This window comes from Xyrauchen texanus, chromosome 6 (genome assembly GCF_025860055.1).
Source record: "Xyrauchen texanus isolate HMW12.3.18 chromosome 6, RBS_HiC_50CHRs, whole genome shotgun sequence".
Lineage (NCBI taxonomy): Eukaryota > Metazoa > Chordata > Actinopteri > Cypriniformes > Catostomidae > Xyrauchen > Xyrauchen texanus.
The window spans coordinates 42,622,057-42,646,672 of record NC_068281.1 but is presented as its reverse complement, the minus strand read 5'-3'; the positions used below and the strand labels follow the sequence as shown (position 1 = coordinate 42,646,672).

At 43.3% G+C, this 24,616-nt stretch overlaps 3 protein-coding genes across 4 annotated transcripts in view; all 3 read left to right on the top strand.

The window, feature by feature from the left end:
* LOC127645727 (zinc finger protein 420-like) overlaps positions 1–24,616 on the top strand; it is a 451,613-nt gene that overhangs the window by 108,249 nt on the left and 318,748 nt on the right. The window lies entirely within an intron of this gene.
* Positions 1–24,616, top strand: part of LOC127644814 (gastrula zinc finger protein xLCGF3.1-like) — a 126,455-nt gene that overhangs the window by 94,534 nt on the left and 7,305 nt on the right. The gene's annotated exons all lie outside the window — the stretch shown is intronic.
* LOC127644817 (gastrula zinc finger protein XlCGF7.1-like) lies at positions 1,872–10,356 on the top strand. Its single transcript, XM_052128213.1, has 3 exons — positions 1,872–2,011; positions 3,181–3,305; positions 8,982–10,356. The coding sequence occupies exons 2-3, from the start codon at positions 3,209–3,211 to the stop codon at positions 9,833–9,835; spliced, it is 951 nt and encodes a 316-aa protein (XP_051984173.1). The 5' UTR covers positions 1,872–2,011; positions 3,181–3,208; the 3' UTR covers positions 9,836–10,356.

Below are 24,616 nucleotides of genomic sequence, written 5' to 3'. Positions count from 1 at the left end.
TGAATTCATCTTGGGAAATTAAGGGTAAGGATTGAAATGGGATGTGTGATTGTTGTGGTGTTTGAGAGACTGTGGAGCATGTGTTGTTGTTATGTAGTAGACAGCAGAGTCTCATGCAGTGTTGCCAGATTGGGATGGTGATTTCCAGCCCAAAAGCTCACCAAAACCCGCCCACTCCAAGAAAAAACCGCCCAAAATTTTACTGCCAAAATAATGTGATATAATTGTATTGCCATGTCATTCAAGGTTGATAAGCACCATTTAGATCTCCTTAAAACAAAATAAAATATAAAATGAATAAATTTCCCAGGTTAAACGGATCAAAACAGGGAAATAATTAAGGAGAATTAGCAAATATGACTAAAATGCGACCACACACACAATGCACTTTCACAGTGTAGATTTAAAATGTTTTGCGATAATTTAAATACCCAATGTTTATTTTGTTATATTTAATAAATTATATAGGCTATGTATTTAAATTATATTATATATTTAAATTATTATTAGTAGTAGTACTACTACATTTTACTCCTGATAAACGGGTGTATGTGTGTGTGAAAGAGAGAGCGAGATATCTTACCTTTAAATGCAGAACAGTTTTCTTTAAATGTCTCCCCACCATTACGCTTGCTCCATCTGTTGCTATGCCAACCGTGTTTGCTACATCCAGTGCATTAGCTTGCAGAAAGCAGATGATAGCATCCACAATCCCATTAGCATCAGCATCCACAAGTTCGACAAGTCCCAGGTAAGTGCTCACAAACCGATTGAGTGTCTTAGAACGATATTTTACACATATGCAAAGTAACTTGTTTACAGTAATGTCGGTTGTTTCGTCCAAGTAAAGAGAGTAAGGCGAGTCACCAATGTCCTGTCGAAGTTGTTGTCTAAAATATGGCGCAAGAACTGACTTAATGACAGCCGTACATTTGGTTCTGTGCATCTGGAATGCTCCGATCTCATCCAGTATGTCCGATAAGTCGTCCACGGCATTAACTGACGTGTGGCAAGCAACGTATGTTGCTATCCGCAGTTCACGGCGCTTCTGGTCATCACAGATGGCCGCCGAGTTACTTAAACTAGCTTTACTCACTGTGAAAGCCTTAAATGTGGGCAGGCACCGCATCTTGTGCTTCTTGGTTTCGGCATAGTCCTTCAAATCCTTAAAGTGAGCCCTTATGTCGGTGTTGCAGAATTTGCAGTGAGCTTTGCTATCATCCGATTTAGACTGCGTTATCCATGGCTTTAGGTCCGAATCACTCTCCCACTCCTTTCGGTAAGTTTTTTTATATTTTGCCCACTTCGACATCTTTTTAATTTGTATTTCCCGCTGAGTGCTGCTGAGTCAATGTGAGGGGTGAAAATGTGAGGATGTCACATCAGTGCTGACTGAGTCCTGACGCAGCTTCTGCTATCATTCGATTGGCTCTTGAGTTGTGACTTGTAACGTTGGCGTCAAGCCGCCCGTCAACTGTCAACATCACCAACACAGCCGAGTATTCAGTGGGTGTGTTTAGTTACATTACAATGACTGATTGGATGGAGTACATGCACACTTGTGTTGTGTTAGTTGTGTTAAATAATTAGCCTATCATTTTTTTGAAAACCGCCAAACTGATCCCAAACCCGGCCAAATTTTGTCCACCCGCCCAAACCAATTTTTACCCGCACAATCAAATGCAAAACCGCCCAATTGTGCGGGAAACCGCCCAATCTGGCAACACTGGTCTCATGGTTTCAGCGCATCATTTGTGCAGGATGATACAGCAGGTGGCGGTAAATCTCCCAGTGAGTGAACAGACATTGAACAACAACAAGAATCTCTGAGGCAGTTGTGACGTCATAAGAGCTGCGCTAAAACTCAGTCTGCTGCTTGTTGTGCTGTTGGGAGACTTTTGTGTAGATGTAGAGGATTATTTTTAAATGATTATTATTCTGTCTGTTTCAGGAGGCTCCACTGAGATTTCAGAACAAACAAATTAAGAAAATGCTGCACGTAATGAAATCGGTGGGCGTTTTCTCTTTTATTTATCAATATTTTAAAAATAAAACCACATTGAATTTTTTATGTTTTTGACTGTTAACTTGGAAAATGTATAATATTATCCCGCCGGTATTATTGGTGATAACTTGCGGCTAATAAAAGTAAAACGATATTCTGTTTGTTTCATCAACATTAACATATTACATACTTGCATTTGTTATTCTGTGAATGTGTTGTATTGAATGTTTTTTAATTTCATATTTTGTGCTTTATATTGCTTACTCTTCAACTCTGGGGCATTTGTTTTTTAATTCACTCAATTTTAAAAGCTCAACATATACATGAGGTGGACTAATCCCAAATACATATAGTGGACTATCTGACCACTGCAAAATGATCTGCTTCTCTGGATTTACTATGTATAGATATGTGTTTGAGTGAAATGAACATTTTTCTTTATTCTAAATAAAATTATTATAATTTAGAGCATTTATTTGCAGAAATTTACAACTGGTCAAAATAACACAAAAGATGCCGTGTTTTCAGACCTCGAATAATGCAAAGAAAACAAGTTCATATTCATTTTTAGACAACACAATAATAATGTTTTAACTTGAGAAGAGTTCAGAAATCAATATTTGGTGGAATAACCCTGATTTTCAATCACAGCTTGAATGCGTCTTGGCATGATCGTTAACAGTCTTTCACATTGCTGTTGGGCGACTTTATGTCACTCCTGGTGCAAAAATTCAAGCAGCTCGGCTTTGTTTGATGCTTGTGGCATCCATCTTCCTCTTGGTCACATTCCAGAGGTTTTTAGTGGGGTTCAGGTCTGGAGATTGTGCTGGTCATGGCATGGTCTTGAATTTGCACTATACGCACCAGCGGGAATCACTATTTAATTCATAATGGTTATTTAATGGTTTAAAAGTAAAAAAATTTGGTATGTGTTGATTTTCCCATTAGAATTTAAATATTTTACTTCATATCTACAGAAGAATGTGATCATATTACAGGATTTTACTTAGTCAATAAATTTGAATTATTATCTTCACTTAACCTATATGAAGAACTGTTTCACATTCACAAACATTAAATAGTCAATTTTATTCACAGAAGCTTATCAAATATTTTTTTATATTTTATTTTGTCACCAAATCTTCACAACTTTCCACCCCCTCTCTGGCCTTTAGAATTAATCTGCTTGACGTGCTACTGAAGATGGAGTTTGTTAAAGAGGAGTTTAAAGAGGAGAATGAAGATGTCAGTATTTCAGAACCATTCAGACTGAAGAATGAAGATACTGAGGAACAAAGAGGTTGGTGCACTTTCTTGACTTATATTTAGTCACTTCTGAGGAGCATGAAAGGGTTTTATTCATTGTGCTGTGTCTGTTTTAGCATAAGAATGTGAGTCATTGAAAGTGCTTTGCTCACATTCAATATTCAAATGCTCATATATGAATGTGCTCACATTCAAATGTTCAATTTATTTATATTAATCTGCTATCGACTCGTTTTCCCACCTTAATAATCCTATCAGTCGACCACATTTTTTAACCCTTTTTTGCACCCTAATAGTCTGGTGGAACTACAGTAAATTTTGACAGAATGCTACATTACTGCTGTTGATACATGCAAATTATTATTTTCTGTTTGTGCGGCCCAAGTTTGGTCCCCGCTTTATGCCCCTCTCTCCTGCCTATTCTGTTTTCTGTCTCCAGTCTTAATATTTCATTTAATACTACTTCTAATAATAAATAAACTGAATATTTAACAAAGTAGGGTGTGAAGATGTTGGAATAGGGAACAATTGTGATATGTGGTGAGATCTAGGGGTTTACTGGTTCTCTGTAAAAAAAAAACGAACTAAACCGTTCGCCACCCACGATTTGGGGTGCATGATTGGCATCTGGAGCACAAGCTGATTAGTGAAGAAAATAAAGCTTCAAATAGAAACAACCTCCGCAAATGCACCTGATTAGATTTGTAAGGGTGTGTTCACACTTGGCAGTTTTGGTTTGATTAAAACGAACTCTGGAGTGATTGCTCTGTTAGTACGGTTCATTTGAACAAGTTTGAACGCTGTCACACGAACCTTGGTTTGCACTAAACAAGCAAACCGAGACCAACAGAAAAGTGGATCTCGGTCCACTTCCAAATGAACTCTGGTACGGTTCGATTGATATATGAACGCAACATGGTCCAAAAACATCTAAACGGACCAAAAACATTATAACAATAGTATTGTTGTAACCATGACTGCTGTCGGCATAGTTTTCTTTGCAGAAATCATTGTTTTGATACAATTAATACTGTAGTTTTCATATAGTAACTGTGATTATACTATATATTGTAAACATGACAATAACCATGTGGATTTTGTGGTTACAATGTTTTTACTACAGATACCATAGTTAAACTAGGGTTACTGTAAAACAATGATTAAAGGCAGTGGTGGCTCAGTGGTTGAGGCTCAGGGTTACTGACCAGAAGGTCGGGGGTTCAAGCCCCAGCACCACCAAGATGCCACTGTTGGGCCCTTGAGCAAGGCCCTTAACCCTATCTGCTCCAGGGGTGCCGTATCATGGCTGACCCTGCACTCCGACCCCAGCTTAGCTGGGATATGTGAAAACTAATAAATTTCACTGTATATATGCTAAAAACTGTGTGTATAATTTGTGACCAAAATAAAGGATTATATTCTATTCTATTTTCATTCAGGGAAAACCTGTTGAAGTTACTTTGGATTTGGCAGTAATATTTTTTTCTTTACATTGCAAATACCAAACTGTACCAAAACAGTGACCCTAAAATTGTGATACAAACTTAACCATGAGAAATGTGAACCGTTACACCCCTAGTGAGATGTATGTTGAAGAGGAAAAGGGGTGGGGAGGATTTATTTCTGCTGACCCACTTGGTCCTTATTCAGGGGTTTCTTGAGAGGCATTGAGTGTGGAGCAAAACCAGGCCAATCTAGGCTTTGGAGGGGCAGGTGATGCAGTCTCGCCTCATGTCGCTCTCCTACTTGATTTGTTGGAGGACTGATTTATGGATAGGCACTGGACTGGTGGAAGGCAGATATTGATTGTTTTTTTTAACAGAGAAGAGGCCTTGGATGTAGGGTAGTTCTGCTCGTGGGTGGGGGTGGATTGTACCCTGGTTGTATGGTATGTCTTGACTGGAAAGGAGGAATGTTGTTGTGCGCTATGTTCAGGATCGTGTTTGGTTATTAGCAATAATGAATAATTATCAAAGATAATTATTAATTATTAAAATCAATTGAACATTGATGAGAATCAGTGTTAGCTGTTTAATCCTTTAAATCAACAATCATCAAAGATAATGATCAAAATCAACAGAATATTAATAAGGATTAATGTCGTCAGGGCACCACACTGGAATCAGGGATTAATAACCAGACAGTCTCAATATAGTGTTCTCTTAAGAAAGTCAGTGTCCAGAGAACATAGACGTTCAAAAGGAAAACAACGAAGGCTTGAATCTGAGCACTGACATCCCCTGTCAGTCCTTGACACAGGTGTATGCAAAACAAACCAAAACACTTCTCTTTGAAATATAACAAAGGTTATTGATGCAGTAATATCAATTAATAATCAATATAATGCAGTCAATAAACTTCCGACTTACAGCTACAAACTAAACAGTGACATGATTAGATATGGTAACAAAATAAGCCTATAACACATGAGAGGAATGTATGTGTATTTATGAATGTGTGGATGTGGGGAAACTTGTTATCTACTAGCCAAATATGTCTGCGGGTATGTTTGTGAGGGGTCGCGCGTGTGTGGTTAGTACGAGAGAGAGAGAGAGAGAGAGAGAGAGAGAGAGAGAGAGAGAGAGCAAAGTGGCAGCACCGAATCCGGTTTCACGATCGTGGGAGAGAAAGCAGCTGTTAGTTTATTACTCCAAGACGCGGTGAATGGCTTGTAAACATTCCCGTGGTCTTTGTTTCTTTAATGGATAAACGCAGTGTGCCGGTCTCACCCGCGATGGCGGAAATACACAACAGTCTAATGTGGTTGGACAACAACAAGCATATCTCATTCGTGATAACAATACATGACAGTAATACCTTGAGTATTATTAGCAGAAATGGGCGGACTCAGCGGTCCATATACTGTAAAAGAAATATCCTTGATACACAAGAATAACACACTACAATAATCTATCTCTGCCTCTAATCTAACCTCTAACTTGAATCACCTGAGGACGTGTGTAGAATGTGTGTTCATCCACCGTTTGACTCCGACTCTGTTCCTCAGAGCTCGGGTGATGACGGTAGTCCGTTTCCTTGCTCTGTTGGTGGGCGGTATGGTTACTTATTCAGAAATCAGCGATGCTTACTCTGTTGAAGCGGGAAGAGAAATCTTCTTTCTTCACTTCTGCGGGCAAACGGGTGAAAACGCAGATTGCTCAGCAGTCTCCTTCGGATCCGTTAGTGTGCGGTGGAACACAGAGAAATCTCGACTTGTCCAGCAAGATGGAGATTGTATGGCCACAGTTTCAAGTCATACGTTACTTCCTTGCACAATGAGTCTACACCTGAGAGCAGCAATCACTGCATCTACACATGGCACGCAATGTTCCAGGCCAAGGATCTCAGAGGTTTTTCTACTCCTGATGACGTCAGGGTTGGGGGGGCGTTCTGTTGTGTGCCTCATCCAATAGGAGTTAAGTGTTCGATCCTTTGGAATTTCACACATAGGTGTAAAGTGAGCATGGCTTCATGGGATTTGTTGTCTGTTTTGGACTCCTTTATTTGATTTTTGTGCGTTTGTTATCAGTAAGGTTTTATGAATGTGTTTGGGCCTCAGTAAGGATTTACAACTTTGTAGGCCTGCCTTTGTCTTACATCTGAATGCATGAGGCCCAACAATGTCTTGATGGGAAAGCAAGAACGAGAGGCACTCGAAAGTGTCCAGCTGCGGGGGTGGCAGGAAGACATCCCTGACCACTGTCCCACCACCAGGAGATGTTCTGGGATTAATTGGGTGAAACATCTGTGATAGGTTGCTCCTGGCTGATGACACCGTAGCTGGACAACTGAGGGCACCGGTGGAGATTTAGCAGGCAGTAATGCGCAACAGCTGTAAGGTTAATTTCCTCATATTGATTTTGTCTCCGTGAAGGTTGGATAGTTCAGAGAAGGGTATGGTTTGGGTAAATGGCGGGGTCCGTCAGTCATACATGCTCCCCTCCTGGTCCGGGCCGTGAGGAGTGACCGCTTTTTCCTGTGGATCAGCATCAGTCATGATCAGATTTGTATTCCTCTTCGAGTAAAAGTCTAGAGACTAAAGTTAAGGTTAGGTTTAGGAGTAAGGTTTCTGTGGGACTACAAATAAACACAATAAATACTGTGTAACAATGTTTGTAATTTCTGCGCAATGGAGGTCAGGAGGCAGCAATTGTCTACGTGAGTGTTTATTACTCCTTCAGCGTGAACAATAGGACTCCAACAGAAAAGGGCTTTTAGTTGCAAAACATATACACACCAACGAGTCTTTGAGGGTTCAATCTCTGATATGACTCTAGTGTCTCTCTCTCTCTGCCACTCGGATGCATTCGTGCCCTTTTTAGGTCTCCCTCCACCATCACTATAACAAGAAACAGGGTTTGCCTATAATGACAGCCCAGGTTACGAGCCACACTGCTCTTTCTTTCCCGCAGACAGATACACGACCATGCCCCATCCCAGCACACTGCCAGTGATGCCCCGGTACTTCGTTAGTATTTATCAGTGTGCAAATATCATCTACCATTATTTGAACCAAATAGCATCTGCCTAAAATAAAAATTTCAAGTCATTAATGATAATTTGTATTTCTTTTATTAGGCCAAGCAGTGATCAGCTTGACCTGTATTGTACATTCCTATAGGCCAGTGTTTCCCAATCCTGGTCTTAACGTACCCCCAACACTGTACAGTTTGAAGTCTCCCTAAATGAACACCTGGATGAACTCTACATCCTAATTGTGCAGTGCTGGGTATTCCAGAACCAGGATTCAGAAATGATGCTAGAGTTGGAACAATAGTGGTTTCTAGGTGATGAGACATTTTTCATGGTTAACCAACTAGAGCTCAAATAATTTTCGATCAGAGGGGCATTTGGAACTTTGTTCCCTGTTCCAAGATAAACCAATGAACGTGACAATGACAGCGTTACCGAGCATTCACACCAGAGGCGGCGAGAACGTCAAATCGTCCGGAAGTCATTCATTTTCAATGACAGCCAGCGTCTCTCGGCGGCGAGAAGCGGCGCGGCAAGTCTTGGGGCGGTGTAGGCGTCAGATGAAAGTTCAAGTGCAGTCAACATTATGGTAATGAGCTGTGACGCGGTTCGGCGGCAACCTATTGGAATATAAAAGTGCTCTGCTCTAGCGAAGTCTAGAGAACATTTGGTTCCCACCAAATATTAGTTCGGAAGATAAAATGGAGGAGAAACTAATTATTGCCGTGGCGGGTTTCCCAGTAATATATGATCTGTCCCTGTTTGCTTACAGGGATATAAAACAACCAAGACCACAGTTATTATTACAAATGTGTTTTATTTTGATAACAAACTACTATAATTTTAATTATTTTCTGCCATCGATCGATTTCTTATTTTCACATTTTAGTTCATGAGGATATACGCTACTTGTGATAGATCGGCAAAAAGTAAATGGTCAACATGTCTGGATGTTTAAATTGCGGCCCCTTTAAATATAGTTCACAAAACAAAGCATTCTGAGCAAACTTTGCCACCTATTTCAACTACGTCAGAGCGTCCTCGAGCATTGAAGGCAGGGCAGCCAGAGCGAATTTTGACGCTCTCGCCGCTTCTGGTGTGAACGCACAGTTAACCTTGAGCATAAAAGAGATAATGTATAAACCAATTCTTGACCTCTGTTGTTTTCTGCTATTGTTTGATTCACTTATCTACTTTCTTTTCTTGTATTGATTTTGTACTTTTGTCTTTATTTTAGATCTGATGAAGCTGAAAGAGGAAAGTGAAGCACTGAATGAAGTGGATGAGAAACATCCGTTTCAGGAACCTGCTAAATTCGTAAACGGAAATAAATCCCATAGTTACTTACAGACTGAAAAGAAGCATTCTCTAAAACGAACAAAAACTGAACATTCTTTCATCTGCCTTCAGTGTGAAAAGAGCTTCTCAGTAAAAGGATCCTATGAAAGGCACATGAGAATTCACACTGGAGAGACTCCATACAAATGCCTTCAGTGTGGAAAGAGTTTATCAGACAAAAATGCCCTTAATAATCACATGAGAATTCACACAGGAGAGATGCCTTTCACATGCTGCCAGTGTGGAAAGAGTTTCAGACATAAAGCAAGTCTTAATAATCATGTAAGAACTCACACTGGAGAGACTCCTTACAAATGTCATCAGTGTGGAAAGAGTTTCAGATATAAAGCAAGTCTTAATATCCACATAAGAATTCACAAGGGAGAGAAGCCTTACATATGCCAACAGTGTGGCAAGTGTTTCACACACCACAAAAGTTATAAGGAGCACATGAGAATTCACACTGGAGAGACTCCATACAAATGTCTTCAGTGTGGAAAGAGTGTAATAGACAAAAATGCCCTTAATAATCACATGAGAATTCACACAGGAGAGATGCCTTTCTCTTGCCTGCAGTGTGGAAAATGTTTCTCAGTAAAAGGAACTCTTGAAAAGCACATGAGAATTCACACAGGAGAGATGCCTTTCACGTGCCTTCATTGTGGAAAAAGTTTCTCTGGAAAGGGAAGTCTTGAAAGTCACATAAGAATTCACATTGAAGAGAAAGCTTGTGCATGTCTTGAGTGTGGATAGAATTTTAATGACAAAAATATAGTAATAATCGGGGGCCAAGCACACATTATTCACAGTAGCCCCATATTTGTTTTTTGACTGGATGAAAATGAGTGTGAGGGGCAAACTAACATAAATGTGATGTTTTGGAGATGAATGCAGGAATTGTATTTTTTGGTTGCCATGATGTAACTGTTATCATAATGAAAGTTTAGTCATCATGTTGTGTTACATGGATGTGGGATATTTCTGCTTGATATCTTTGATGTTTGATCATAATGGAATTTCATTTCATGATGGTCGTAATATTATAAGAAAAAATTGGAACCATACTGTTAGCCTAGCAGGTGTTAGACTGTTATTAGAGACATATCAGAGCAACCATATTATAAATGTTGCTGCAATGCTCGCATTTGCGTTATTACATAAGAGTACAATGTTGCATGATTAGAAAACGTGTCTTTGCAAATGATTGTTAAACAAGTTTATGTTATCATGTAATGCAGAACCTTTGCTTCACAGAGTGATATTTTTAAATTAAAATCAAGGTATAGTACCAAGTTTGTGCATCTTTCTGGTTTTGGAAAGTTTGTGTGATGACAGGCTTCTGCATCTTGGCAAGTATGGAATACAATATTTTGAAGGAATTTCCAAGTTGGAAGTCTAACATCAGGTGGTGGTATTTATTTTATTATTAAATCTATTTATCTATCTAAAAATAACAAGCAGCAATAAATTAAAGTTAATATTTACAGGGCGGTTTATAGTAAGCAGATAAAACGATGCATTTTTTTTTTTTTTTTTTACCAGCGCGGGAATGCAAACTCTATAAAATGTCTGTAAACACAGTCAAATATGTCTTAAGTGAAAACGGGCGAGACAAAAAAAAATGTGAATATGATCAGATAGGACCTGATTATTAAGCTTTGCAGTATGAGCAAGTGTTGGTGTCAGGTTACATCTGCACCAAGCGCTTCTTTGTCAAACACTACTTAACCTTTTCATATACAGATCTTAAATAATAAACTGGAGAAGACATGAAACACCTTTGATGATAAATAAATGGGAAATCCTTTGAGTGTGTAATGTTGTGTTTTTATACCCATTATTTTTCCATAAAACAATTTAACTTGGTCAATGACATACGTGAAAATATATATATATTTTTTTACTATTGCAATGTGTTCCACAAATTGTTCTGCAAAATACTCATGAACGAGCATGACTAGAAGAGGTGCCTCCGAATACTACATCTTGTGTACAACCGCCTACACGCGCTACTAAAAGTTTGTCATTCTATGAACCTGCTTTATTTAAACATGGATTTGTTTATCATGCACAAAATATTTAATCTATTGGTGCAATAAATATGAACTTTATTAGATATAAACCAGGGGTATTCAATTAAAGTTCCAAGAGGTCCGGTCTCTACATTTCCTTCCCAGGAAAGGTCAATAATGGTGTCAGTAGTCTATTACTAGTAATGTAGTGAAGTTCTCATGAGAAAGTTTCCATTATTTTATATTTATATTCCATTTATAATTCTACTTAACTTCAGCTAACAGTATTTTAATATTTTCTATCTATAAAGACCATGTTTATGCCAGTTTGCTTGTCAAGTAAATAAATCACATTTTAAGAAAGTTTAGATATTTTCCTGGAAAACAAGACAAAAATACTTGTCTTGAAAATCATGGTTGGCAACCTCCTTGAAGTTGGCACCCCATATAACTTAACTTTCGTTTGTGCTGATTTGTGCCGCAAAAATAAACATTTGTGCTGGTTTGGTGTTTGAGATATTAAGCTTTCTTTTTTGGGCGTTGTGACGTGACTCTCCACCCCATCTCGCTCAAATTGATCCAAACTGGTGCTGGTCGTTTGTGCTCGGTTTGTGCTGTAAACAAACATTGCAACTATTTCCTTTCCTTAGATATAGGAAAAGGGTTTTCGGGAGCAGTAACGTCATTCTCTACCCCATGTTGTCCAAATCGCTCCAAACTGGTGTCATTCATTTGTGCTCGATTTGTGCCGGTCTGTGCTGTTGAAAGAAACCAATTCCCTGACATAGAAATAACAAAATTATCTCCCGGATCTGTGATGTCAGTCATGCATTTACATCATCTCGTCCAGTGCACTCATTTTCTGACTCGTTCGTTTGTGCTCACCTGGTGCAGGTTTCTTACCATTGCTGACTGCCATTGTTTATATATACACTCACCTAAAGTATTATTAGGAACACCTGTTCAATTTCTCATTAATGCAATTATCTAATCAACCAATCACATGGCAGTTGCTTCAATGCATTTAGGGGTGTGGTCCTGGTCAAGACAATCCCCTGAACTCCAAACTGAATGTCAGAATGGGAAAGAAAGGTGATTTAAGCAATTTTGAGCGTGGCATGGTTGTTGGTGCCAGACGGGCCGGTCTGAGTATTTCACAATCTGCTCAGTTACTGGGATTTTCACGCACAACCATTTCTAGGGTTTACAAAGAATGGTTTGAAAAGGGAAAAAGATCCAGTATGCGGCAGTCCTGTGGAAGAATATGCCTTGTTGATGCTAGAGGTCAGAGGAGAATGGGCCGACTGATTCAAGCTGATAGAAGAGCAACTTTGCCTAAAATAACCACTCGTTACAACCGAGGTATGCAGCAAAGCATTTGTGAAGCCACAACATGCACAACCTTGAGGCGGATGGGCTACAACAGCAGAAGACCCCACCGGGTACCACTCATCTCCACTACAAATAGGAAAAAGAGGCTACAATTTGCAAGAGCTCACCAAAATTGGACAGTTGAAGACTGGAAAAATGTTGCCTGGTCTGATGAGTCTCGATTTCTGTTGAGACATTCAGATGGTAGAGTCAGAATTTGGCGTAAACAGAATGAGAACATGGATCCATCATGCCTTGTTACCACTGTGTAGGCTGTTGGTGGTGGTGTAATGGTGTGGGGGATTTTTTCTTGGCACACTTTAGGCCCCTTAGTGCCAATTGGTCATCGTTTAAATGCCACGGCCTACCTGAGCATTGTTTCTGACCATGTCCATCCCTTTATGGCCACCATGTACCCATCCTCTGATGGCTACTTCCAGCAGGATAATGCACCATGTCGCAAAGCTTGAATCATTTCAAATTGGTTTCTTGAACATGACAATGAGTTCACTGTACTAAAATGGCCCCCACAGTCACCAGATCTCAACCCAATAGAGCATCTTTGGGATGTGGTGGAACGGAGCTCGTGCCCTGGATGTGCATCCCACAAATCTCCATCAACTGCAAGATGCTATCCTATCAATATGGGCCAACATTTCTAAAGAATGCTTTCAGCACCTTGTTGAATCAATGCCACGTAGAATTAAGGCAGTTCTGAAGGCAAAAGGGGGTCAAACACAGTATTAGTATGGTGTTCCTAATAATACTTTAGGTGAGTGTATATATATATGATGATGACACCGCAGATGCCGCATTCATGATGGCGCCGCAGATGGCTGCCTCGGTGTGGAGCTCTCCAATTCTTTTGTTGTTTTTGTTTGTATGTCCTGTGTTTAGCAATATTTTACCAGTCAGTTTTACCATGGACGAACTGGACGAACTGCTGAACATTCGGCAGCACATACCAGTTAATCTTTTCCCGGTTTTTGAATATTCGGTTTTTGAATATTCGCTGCTGTGTTGTTTAGACGCGATACGAGACGCAGGCGAGGGAGACGAGCTGGCCCGCTGGTTAAACTCCGTCAGCGCGGTGTTCGAACAGCACTGCCGAGCATTCATCTCGCGAATCTCCGCTCTCTTCCCAACAAAACTGACGAACTACATCTCCTCACACATAATAATAAGGACTTTTCAAACTCTGCTGCACTGTGCTTCACTGAAACCTGGCTGAGTGAAGCCATTCCGGACAGCGCATTACATCTGTCGGGCTTCCAGCTGTTCAGAGCGGATCGCATCGCGGAGTTAACGGGGAAAACGAGAGGCGTACAGAGAAGTTGGTGTACAGATGTAACAACATTAAAGAGGATGTGCTGCCCTAATCTGGAAGCCATCTTCATTAACTGTAAGCCGTTCTACTCGCCGCGGGAGTTTTCTTCGTTTATTTTGGTGAGTGTTTACATTCCTCCAAACGCGTCTGGGAATTTAGCGCGGGACATTCTAAAACGCTTAACGTGAAAAACGCTTAACGTGTCTTACTGTACTAATACAGTGATATTGAAAGACCAAACTCAGTACACATCATATTAATACACCATACTATGTATAAAAAAGTAAGATGAGTCCAAAATATGAACGCAACGCGTTTAATTACACGTTAAGCGTTTTCTTCCCATAGAAAACCGTTATAAGAAAACGCTTAACGTGGCTTACTGTACTAATACAGTGATATTGAAAGACCAAACTCAGTACACATCATATTAATAAATATGATTATATGTTTATATAATATTTATATATATATATATATATATATATATATATATATATATATATATATATATATATATATATATATATATATATATATATATATATATGTGTGTGTGTGTGTGTGTGTGTATAATATATATTTTATAGTATATTAGTAGGCTACAGTAAGCCTAAGCCACGTTAAGTGTTTTTCACGTTAAGCGTTTTCTATGGGAGGAAAATGCTTAACGTGTAATTAAACGCGTTGCGTTCATATTTTGGACTCATCTTATTTTGTTTTACATAGTATGGTTTATTAATATGATGTGTACTGAGTTTGGTCTTTCAATATCACTGTAGTAAGCCACGTTAAGTGTTTTCTTATAACGGTTTTCTATGGGAAGAAAATGCTTAACGTGTAATTAAACGCGTTGCGTTCATATTTTGGACTCATCTTACTTTTTTATACATAGTATGGTTTATTAATATGATGTGTACTGAGTTTGGTCTTTTAATATCACTGTCTTAGTGCAGTAAGCCACGTTAAGCGTTTTTCACGTTAAGCGTTTTAGAATGTCCCCTTAGCGCTGCAACAGCTGGCTGATCAAATCACAGACACAGAACAACAATACCCGGACTCAGTCATTATTATTCTTGGGGACTTTAACAAAACAAATCTCACACGTGAACTGCCCAAATACAGACAGCACATTACATTCCCACCAGAGACAGGAATATATTGGATCACTGCTATACAACATTAAAGGATGCATATCGCTCTGTCCCACGTGCAGCTTTGGGACTCTCTGATCACTGTCTGGTTCATCTTCTCCCGTCCTACAGGCAGAAATTAAAATCAACAAAGCCAGTTGTAAGGACTGTAAGGAGATGGACTAATGAAGCAGAGCTGGAACTACAAGACTGCTTTGAATGCACTGATTGGAGTGTTTTTGAAGCTGCAGTTACAGACCTGGACGAGCTCACAGATACTGTTACATCATACATCAGTTTCTGTGAGGATATGTGCATCCCTACTAGGACATTTTTATCATTCAACAATGATAAACCATGGTTCACAGGAAAACTCAGACAGCTTCGTCATGCCAAAGAGGAGGCTTACAGGGGTGGGGATAGAGTCTTGTATAATCAGGCCAGGAACACACTGAATAGGGAAATCAGAGTGGCTAAAAGAAGCTACTCTGAGAAGCTGAAAAATAAGTTTTCAGCTAACGACCCTGCATCAGTGTGGAGTGGCCTGAAACAACTTACTAATTACAGGACTCCTAACCCCAACCCTGTGGCGGACCAACGACTGGCTGACGACCTGAATGTGTTTTATTGCAGATTTGAAAGTCCCAATTTCACACCCCACATGCACTCGGACCTTCATTTCACAAAAACATTAACACCTCCTGCAACCCCCCTCCTACCCCATCCTGCTACACTACCTGCACTCAAGATCTGTGAGGACGATGTGTGCCGTGTCTTTCGGAAGCAAAGGTCAAGGAAGGCTCCAGGTCCAGATGGCATCTCACCAGCGTGCCTTCGTTCCTGTGCTAACCAACTGGCCCCCATCTTCACTCAGATCTTCAATAGATCACTGGAGCAGTGTGAAGTCCCATGCTGCTTCAAACGCTCCGTTATTATCCCTGTCCCTAAAAAACCTAAAATTACAGGACTTAATGACTACAGACCTGTCGCCCTGACATCTGTGGTCATGAAGTTATTTGAGAGACTGGTGTTGGCCCACCTGAAGGACATCACTGGACCCTTTCTGGACCCCCTTCAATTTGCTTATCGAGCAAACAGGTCTGTGGATGATGCAGTCAACATGGGTTTGCATCACGTCCTGCAACATCTGGACAGACTGGGGACATACGTAAGGATCCTTTTTGTGGACTTCAGCTCGGCTTTCAACACAATCATACCAGATATACTCCAGACTAAGTTAAACCAACTCCCTGTTCCCACCTCTACCTGTCAGTGGATTACCAGCTTTCTGATGGACAGGCAGCAGCTTGTGAGGCAGAGAAAATTAACTTCCACCACCTGTACCATCAGCACTGGTGCCCCCCAGGGATGTGTGCTCTCCCCACTACTCTTCTCCCTGTACACCAATGACTGCACCACCAAGGACCCCTCTGTCAAGCTCCTGAAGTTTGCAGACGACACCACTGTCATCGGCCTTATCCGAGATGATGATGAGTCTGCATATAGAAAGGAGGTTGAGCGGCTGGCTTTCTGGTGCAGTCAAAACAACCTGGAGCTGAACATGCTCAAAACAGTGGAGATGATTGTGGACTTTAGGAGGAACACCCCATCATTGTCCCCCCTCACCATTCTAAACAGCACTGTGGCAGCAGTGGAGTCATTCAGTTTCCTGGGCACTACCATCTCACAGGACCTGAAGTGGGAGATACACATCGATTCCATTGTGAAAAGGGCCCAGCAGAGGTTGTACTACCTTTGCCAGCTGAGGAAGTTCAACCTGCCACCAGTGCTTCTGAAACAGTTCTACTCAGCAGTCATTGAGTCTGTCCTCTGCACTTCAATAACTGTCTTGTTTGGTGCAGCTACGAAATCAGACATCAGAAGACTTCAAAGGACAGTTCGGTCTGCTGAGAGGATTATTGGTTGCCCCCTGCCTCCCCTTCAAGAACTATACACTTCCAGATTGAGGAAAAAGGCTGGTAAAATCACTCTGGACACCACTCACCCTGCCCACTACCTTTTTGAACTGTTGCCTTCTTGCCGGCGCTTCAGTGCTCTGAACACCAGAACCGTCAGACACAGGAACAGTTTTTTCCCTCAGGCCATCCATCTAATGAACAATTAAATTGCCCCATTGAGCAATAATGATGTGCAATACACAGGTTAATTCTAATTTTAATTTAGATTATCCAACATATCCACTTCTGCCATTACTTACATTGCTCTGTACATAATATACTGTTTTTTGTTCTTTATATACAGATTGTATTAGGTTTGCACTACGTGTGTGTATGTGGGTATGTATGAAGGTGAGTGTATGTACGTATATGTATAATTATTTATTTTGTGTTCTTTTTTGTTTTTAATTACCTATGTCTTGCTGCTGTTTTTGGTATTGTTTGTATTGTTGTACACTGGAAGCTCCTGTCACCAAGACAAATTCCTTGTATGTGTAAGCATACTTGGCAATAAAGCTGATTCTGAATAAAAAAGTTCTGAATATATACAGTTGATAAAAAAGTCTACACACCCCTGTTAAAATGACAGGTTCTTGTGATGTAAAAGAACGAGACAAAGATAAATCATGTCAGAAATTTTTCCACCTTTAATGTCAAGTCAAGTGGGGGTTTTTTTCAATAAAATGTGACCTATAACGTGAACAATTCAATTGAAAAACAAACTGAAATCTTTGAGGAGGGAAAATAAAAAATAAAAAACTCACAATAACCTGGTTGCATAATTTTCGGCACAAATGAATGGAATAGTTTTGGTGATTATTAAGTTATATGGGGTGCCAACTTCACTGAGGTTTTTGTTTTACCTGTGTAGAAACTGCAATCATGTTGCTTTTTAAACTATGGCAGTATTATTAGAAACACACAGCAATAATTAAATGAAAAGGTTTTATATTATATGCTACCTTTACTCCTAGAATTTTTTGCCATCCTGACTGCCCATGTTAGCTCTGTTTTGTGCCAAGTCGTACCAATATCCAAGATCTCAAGTTGCTGGCTAACATTTGATGTTTAGAAAATAAATATTAGAAAATTAATTGATTTTGATTGAAAGTAATTTAATAATTGTCACATAAAAATACTTACTCATGCAGGAGGTGATGTCCCAACAGTGTAAAGCAGACCTGGGCAACTTACGGCTCCTGCCCCACACATGGTTTAATGTGGTCCACGACTCATTTATCCTAAAAGTGTTTTGTTCTGTCACAAAGCCGTAAGCTGACACAAATACCTCCTTCTTTAAAACACATGAATGCAAGCCATTTCCTTCTCAACAAAATTATGGTTGGAAAACTGAATAAAATGAACACTTTCAAACAGCCAAAGACACACCTACGACCCATGCTTGCTGATTTTCTCGCTCGACAACGGCGACTTTGGCACCATTGTTGCCAACTATTTCTCTGGTGAATAAGGCCCTGAGAATTGAACATGGGAAACACCAGGGTGTTGTCAAAACAAAACAATATTTGGTGTAAATTTTATTGGGCTAATAATGATTATAAGAAATTGTGCAGCATGTGTTATGAATCAACCTCTTCATGATGACTAATCTTTGCAACCTCTTGGAATCTAGGATGTTAGGAATTAAGTCAGACAGAAATTCAAGGTGAATACATTGACTGTTTTTGATTATTACGCTTCTATTCCTGCGACAATTGTGATTTCCAACATCTCATTACAAACAGTTAAAAATTTTGCTCACTTTGGCTATCCTTTGGAAATCATCTCTGAAGATTTTAGATTATTTGTCAGCTATTGACCGGGTAGGGAAGGAGGTATTGCCTCAAGTGAAGGAGTTCAAGTACCTCGGGGTCTTGTTCATGAGTGAGGAGACAATGGAGCGGGAGGTTGGCCGGAGAATCGGGGCAGTGGGGGCGGTATTGCACTCGCTGTATCGTACCATTGTCACAAAAAGAGAGCAGAGTCAGAAGGCAAAGCTCTCGATCTACCGGTCAATTTTCGTTCCTACTCTCATCTATGGTCATGAAGGCTGGGTCATGACTGAAAGAACTAGGTCGAGAGTATAAGTGGCCAAAATTTGTTTTCTCAGAAGGGAGGCAGGCATCTCCCTTAGAGATATGGTGAGGAGCTCGGAGTAGAGACGCTGCTCCTTTGTGTCGAAAGGAGCCAGTTGAGGTAGTTTGGGCATCTGGTAAGGATGGCCCCCGGGAGCATCGCTGGGGAGGCGTTTCAGGCACGTCCAGCTGGGAGGAGGCATCGGGAAAGACCCAGGACTAGGTGGAGAGATTACATGTCCACACTGGCATGGGAACGCCTTTGGGTCTACGATGAAAAGACTACCAGTCACTGCTTATCACAATATTTGCAAGTTGTATGAAACTTGACAAAATAAAAATATAATCTGGTTATGAGCAAGCAGTATGCGGCCGAACCAGATGATATTAGTAAACCCTGCAACCGCTGACTATGAACGGAAGTCCTAATTTCTTCAGTTGCTGATTGCTCAATTGGAAAAATGTTTCTCAGATTGCACCCTGCTGTGTTTAGAAGTTGTAAAGTGGACCAAGGAAGGGACGGAAACAGACGTCAGCTTAAGGGGTAAGCTTTATTTTTTTCACTCAATTTCACAACACACACGTATTCTCTGCCTTGCTGTCAGGCTCTCTCGATGCTCTGTGGCTGCTGGCTTTTTATCCACTTTCCTCACGCTACTGCAATTAGAGACAGGTGTTAGACATAATTTAGCTCAGGTGTGAGCGCCCTTACCGCTTTTCTCTCCCGGACGGGCGCTTGACCACGCCCCCGCTGCCACATACCCCCACCGCCCGACTCAGGCCGGGCGTCATCCGCCTGCCTACCACTCCCCCATTTCTGGAGAGGAAGTCAGCGGCAGCCATCTGCACCCCGGTCTGTGGACCACCTTGAACTTAAAAGGCTGGAGGGCCAGATACCAACGGGTGATCCGGGCGTTAGTATCTTTCATGCGGTGGAGCCACTGCAGTGGGGCATGATCCGAGCAGAGGGTGAAGGCCCGCCCCAGCAGGTAGTATCGGAGGGTGAGGACCGCCCACTTGATGGCCAGACACTCCTTCTCTACGGTGCTGTACTTAGTCTCCCTCAAGGAGAGCTTCCGGCTAATGTACAGCACCGGGCGCTCCTCTCCCTCCACCACCTGCGAGAGTACGGCCCCCAGCCCTCTGTCTGAAGCGTCCGTCTGCAAAACAAAAGGGAGAGAGAAGTCAGGTGCATGCAAAAGCGGCCCCCCACAAAGTGCAGCTTTAATCTGTGTAAATGCCTGTTGGCACTGCTCTGACCATTGGACCGGATCTGGAGCCCCCTTTTTAGTGAGGTCAGTCAGCGGGCTGGTGACATCCGAATAGTTGGGCACAAATCTTCTGTAATAGCCAGCCAGCCCCAGGAACTGCCTCACCCCCTTTTTGGTCTTGGGTCTAGGGCAAATCGCAATCGCCGCGGTCTTGTCAATTTGGGGACGCACCTGGCCATGACCCAAGTGGAACCCCAGATACCGTACCTCCACACGCCCAACCGCGCACTTTTTCGGGTTTGCCGTGAGCCCCCCCCCCGCCGCAGCGATCTCAGGACGGCCCTCAGATGTTGCATGTGCTGCTGCCAATCATTACTATAAATAATGATATCATCTAGATAGGCAGCGGCGTAAGCAGTATGCGGTCTGAGGATCCTATCCATGAGACGCTGAAACGTGGCCGGTGCCCCGAACAAACCGAAAGGAAGCGTCACAAATTGGTGTAATCCGAACGGCGTGGTGAAGGCCATTTTTTCACGGGATATTGGTGTCAAGGGGATCTGCCAATAACCCTTCGTTAGATCCAAGGTCGAGTAAAATCGAGCCGTACCTAACCCATTGAGCAGTTCATCAACACGGGGCATTGGGTACGTGTCAAATTTAGACACCGCGTTGACTTTTCTATAATCCACACAGAATCGTACAGACCCGTCGCTCTTGGGAACAAGGACTGCCGGGCTGGACCAATCGCTGTGGGATTCTTCTATTACTCCCATCTCAAGCATCGCGTCCAATTGTTCTCGAACTACTTTCTTTTTATGTTCGGGCAAGCGATAGGGGCGGCAACGTACCACCACGCCTGGCTCTGTCTCGATATGGTGATGTATGATGTTTGTGCGGCCCGGTAGAGGAGAAAACACGTCCGCAAACTCCTCTTGTAATTCGGAAACCTCTGCAAGTTGGCGCGGTGAGAGGTGGTCTCCACAAGGAACCGGGGGTGAGATTGCGGGCTTTGTTTACCTCCGGTCCGAGTTCCGCCCTCTCCGGAACTACCGTTGCCAACGTCACAGAGGCCGCCTCTTCTCTCCACAATTTCAGGAGGTTGAGGTGATATATTTGCCGCGCGCCCCCTCTATCGGTACGTTTAACCTCATAATCGAGATCCCCTACTCGTCGTGTGACCTCAAAGGGTCCTTGCCACTTGGCGAGTAATTTAGAGCTCGATGTTGGGAGTAATACAAGCACTTTATCTCGAGGTGCAAATTCCCGTAGCTGAGCACCCCTGTCATACAGCTGGCGTTGGCGTTCTTGAGCCTGGAGCAAATTCTCCTGTGTTAATTTCCCCAGTATGTGGAGTTTTGCTCTAAGATCAAGAACGTATTGAATTTCATTTTTACTATTGGAAGGTCCCTCCTCCCAAGCTTCGCGGATGACGTCGAGGACCCCGCGTGGGCGTCGCCCGTACAACAGCTCAAATGGGGAGAACCCCGTGGAGGCTTGCGGGACCTCTCGTACTGCGAATAACAGAGGGTTCAGCCACTTATCCCAATTCCTAGCGTCTTCGTGCACAAATTTACGAATCATATTTTTGAGCATCTTATTAAATCGTTCCACCAGTCCATCTGCCTGAGGATGGTACACACTAGTGCGAATCGACTTAACGCCCAAAAGTTCGTAAAGTTCGCGAAGTGTTCGTGACATAAAAGTAGTGCCTTGGTCGGTGAGGATTTCTTTCGGAACCCCCACCCGGGAGATTATCTTGAAGAGTGCCCCTGCAACACTACGTGCTGAGATGTTGCTCAAAGGCACTGCTTCCGGATATCGCGTTGCGTAATCCATCAGGAATAACACAAAGCGATGTCCGCGTGCCGTCCATGCTAATGGCCCGACGAGGTCCATTCCAATTCTTTCGAAGGGAACCTCGATCAATGGAAGGGGGCGCAATGGCGCTTTTGAGGTGGCCGGTGGGTTTACGAGTTGACATTCGCGGCACGCCGCACACCACCTGCGGACGTCGCCGCCAATGCCCGGCCAATAGAAACGGGCTATTAGACGGAGAAGTGTCTTTCTTTCCCCTAGGTGACCGGCCATAGGATTATAGTGAGCTGCCTGGAAAACCATTTCCCGGCGGCTTCGTGGAATCAACAATTGTGTCACCTCCTCCTTTGTTTGAGCGTCCTGCGTCACTCTGTACAACCGATCATTAATAAGCGAAAAATATGGGTATGCAATGGCAATGCCCGGCCGGAGCTGTTGACCATCAATTACTCTCACTTGGTCAAGAGCATGTTTAAGGGTTTCGTCCCGCGACTGCTCTAGAGGGAAGTCCCCCTCAGGGAATTCCCTGAGAGGAGGGGCGGCCACCTCGCCCCTTCCCTCGTCATTCCGAGCAGCCGAGGACGGCCCCGGCTCCGCCTGCCCTGCCAAAGCATCGCACACCGCACACCTCTTTATGCAGGACCCATCCGCACAAATACCCTTTAAAATATCTTTGAAATTCGGCCAATCAGTACCCAAAATTAGCGGATGGGTGAGGCGGGAACTAACCGCTGCCTCCACACTATGGTTTTTTCCCCTGAATTTAATCGCCAAAGTCACCATGGGATACTTGTGAACATCCCCATGCACACACCTCACCCTCACCAGTTTAGCTAAGCCCAAAGCTCCGGGTTGAACCAAGCATTGGTGGATGGTGGTCTGGTTACAGCCGGTATCCAACAATGCTTGGTATGTACCCCCCTGGATCCTTACCGGAACACGGTACACTCCAGCCCGATCGGGGGCAGCCTGCGGGAAGTTGGAAACCTGCACCACCGTCCCTATTTCCATCAGCGGACACTGATCCCGGAAGTGGTCCGGGTCTCCGCACCTCTAGCAGACCGGCCCAGGCGCCACGGCCGCACCCGTGCTGGCGGGCACCCCCACCTGAGGAGGAGAGCGGCTGAAGGATGGGGAAGGGGTAGGCGGGTTCTCCCACGGCCGGGAAGTTGGTCTCACAAATCCGCCCAGCCTGCGGGGGGCAGGCACGGACCCTGGGGAGAGAGCAGAGCGAGAGGGAAGAGGGGAGGGGAAAAAAACAGGGGAAGACACGGGGGAAGGGGAGAAAGAGAGAGAGGGCTCATCCGCCCTTGGAATCGCTGCCATGTGGTCCTCCGCGAGTTGTACGGCTTCCTCCAGCGACGCTGGGCGGTGGCACTGGACCCACTCCGCCGTTCTCCTGGGCAGCCGTTGCGCGAATTGCTCCAGCACCACCTGATCGATGACTTCCTCGACGTCGCGGTCCCCCACGAGCAGCCACCGCCGACAGGCGTCCCGGAGCCATTGTGCAAACGCGAACGGGCGATCGGACTTCTCTAGCTTCATGCTCCGGAAGAGTTGGCGATTTTCTTCCGGACTCCGACTGACCCGTTGCAGTATGGCCCTCTTCAGGTCAGTGTAAGCCAGGAGGTTTGTCGCCGGCAGTTGTTGTGCTGCGAGTTGGGCTTCCCCGGACAGGAGAGGGATTAGGCGGGCTGCCCACTGTTCGGGCGGCCAGCCACAGATTTCTGCCATCCGCTCGAACAAGTCGAGGAAGGCCTCAGGATCATCTGCTGCCCCCATCTTCTGTAACGTGGGCGGGGGTAGCGTAGCGTGGGTGTCCGGGGTCGCGGCTGGGGCCGACGCAGTCTCCTGGCTGAGGAGGCTCGGATAGCGAAGTCGGTCCTCTGCCTGAGCCCGCATGATCTCGAAAAACGTCGATCTTGATCCTGCCGGAGCTCAAGCAGGGATTGTTGGTGGCCTTGATGGAGAGTAGCGAGGGACTGGAGGACTTCCGCCAGCTGGGAGGACTCTATGGGGCGACTCTGTTCCATAACTTGGAACAAAAAAGGTGTTCCTTCTAGTCCTGGGTTTCGGCACCAGTGTAAAGCGGACCAAGGAAGGGACGGAAACAGACGTCAGCTTAAGGGGTAAGCTTTATTTTTTCACTCAATTTCACAACACACACGTATTCTCTGCCTTGCTGTCAGGCTCTCTCGATTGCTCTGTGGCTGCTGGCTTTTTATCCGCTCTCCTCACGCTACTGCAATTAGAGACAGGTGTTAGACATAATTTAGCTCAGGTGTGAGCGCCCTTACCGCTTTTCTCTCCCGGACGGGCGCTTGACCACGCCCCCGCTGCCACATACCCCCAGTGTTGTCAAATATGGAGAAAAGGAAATCATATAGTTGGCACTTTAATGTATCCCTTTTGCAAAATCCTGAATTCCAACAAATGTTAAAGGCTGAAATCAATATCTATGTGGAGACCAACTGGTCCTAAGTATCCTCTGTGGGCATGGCTTGGGAGGCACTTAAGGTGGTTCTTAGGGGCTGGATCATACATTATACCACATTCACCAAAAAATCCAAAGCGCAAGAATTCATGGAATTGGAAGGGAATGTTAAAAGTGCAAAGGGAGAGCTGAAGC

Bases quoted from the DNA above. Each gene is read 5' to 3' on its own strand.
- LOC127644817 (XM_052128213.1), top strand. From the start codon at position 3,209: ATGGAGTTTGTTAAAGAGGAGTTTAAAGAGGAGAATGAAGATGTCAGT. The intron at 3,306-8,981 runs GTTGGTGCACTT...TCTTTATTTTAG, and splicing joins AGATACTGAGGAACAAAGAG to ATCTGATGAAGCTGAAAGAG.